The sequence below is a fragment of the Eurypyga helias genome, unplaced genomic scaffold (genome assembly GCF_000690775.1).
Source record: "Eurypyga helias isolate BGI_N326 unplaced genomic scaffold, ASM69077v1 C15382393, whole genome shotgun sequence".
Classification (NCBI taxonomy): domain Eukaryota; kingdom Metazoa; phylum Chordata; class Aves; order Eurypygiformes; family Eurypygidae; genus Eurypyga; species Eurypyga helias.
The window spans coordinates 1-706 of NW_010283006.1; the positions used below are offsets into that span (position 1 = coordinate 1).

Sequence of the window (706 nt, forward strand, 5' to 3'; positions counted from 1 at the left end):
GTCCATCTGCTTGGAGGAAAAATCACCAGTGCGGCGACGAGCTCCGTTAGTCATTGCCCTCCTCTGTAAAATAAACGGAGAATTAGGGGCTTAGTGGGATGTAGGGACAACAGGAAAGGTGCAGGGGCTTTCACCTCCTGCCCGCGGCAGCTCTGCTGCTCCCGCTGGAGGAAGCCACCGTCCTCCCCAGCACTCGCCAGCGCCTCGAGCTCGGCCCCGCCTGCCTTTACCTTTATTTTCCACTTTAAAATCCGAAGGGAGGAGGTTGTCCTGCCGGTTCCCCAACACAAAGGCCAGGAAGGAGAGGATGAGCGCGTCGAGGATGCCGATGATGCAGAGGATGTAGGCCCAGCGCACGGTGCAGGCGCCCAGCGTGTACTTGTCCGTCTTGTCGCCGCACAAGCGCTTCACCTCGCCCGAGTCCCAGCCGTCGGGGTAGATGAGGCAGCCGATCATCAGCCCGGTCGCTGCGGGGAGAGGGAGAGGTTATGGCTAACCCTGAGCGGATGCAGGTGGAGGAGCCGGGCAAGGCCGCGTCCTTGCTGCTACAAGGGAAGATACTACAGGCTGCTAGCTCAGCTCCAACGTTCCCCACGCCCTCCGGCTGCCCGTTGCGTGGGCTCTGCTCCCTTCACGCTGCCGCAGCCAGGGAGGAGCGGGACATGGCACGCTGCTCCCCGTCAAGGACACGCTGCGGCAGCATCTC

At 62.5% G+C, this 706-nt stretch overlaps 1 protein-coding gene across 1 annotated transcript; it reads right to left on the minus strand.

Moving 5' to 3' along the window:
* Positions 1 to 230: 230 nt before the first annotated feature.
* Positions 231 to 467, minus strand: LOC104515868 (tetraspan membrane protein of hair cell stereocilia homolog; the record flags this gene model as incomplete). Its single annotated transcript, XM_010160003.1, has 1 exon — positions 231 to 467. A coding segment is annotated over one exon (237 nt), but the record flags the coding sequence as incomplete, so codon positions are not given.
* Between the last annotated feature and the right edge of the window lie 239 nt (positions 468 to 706).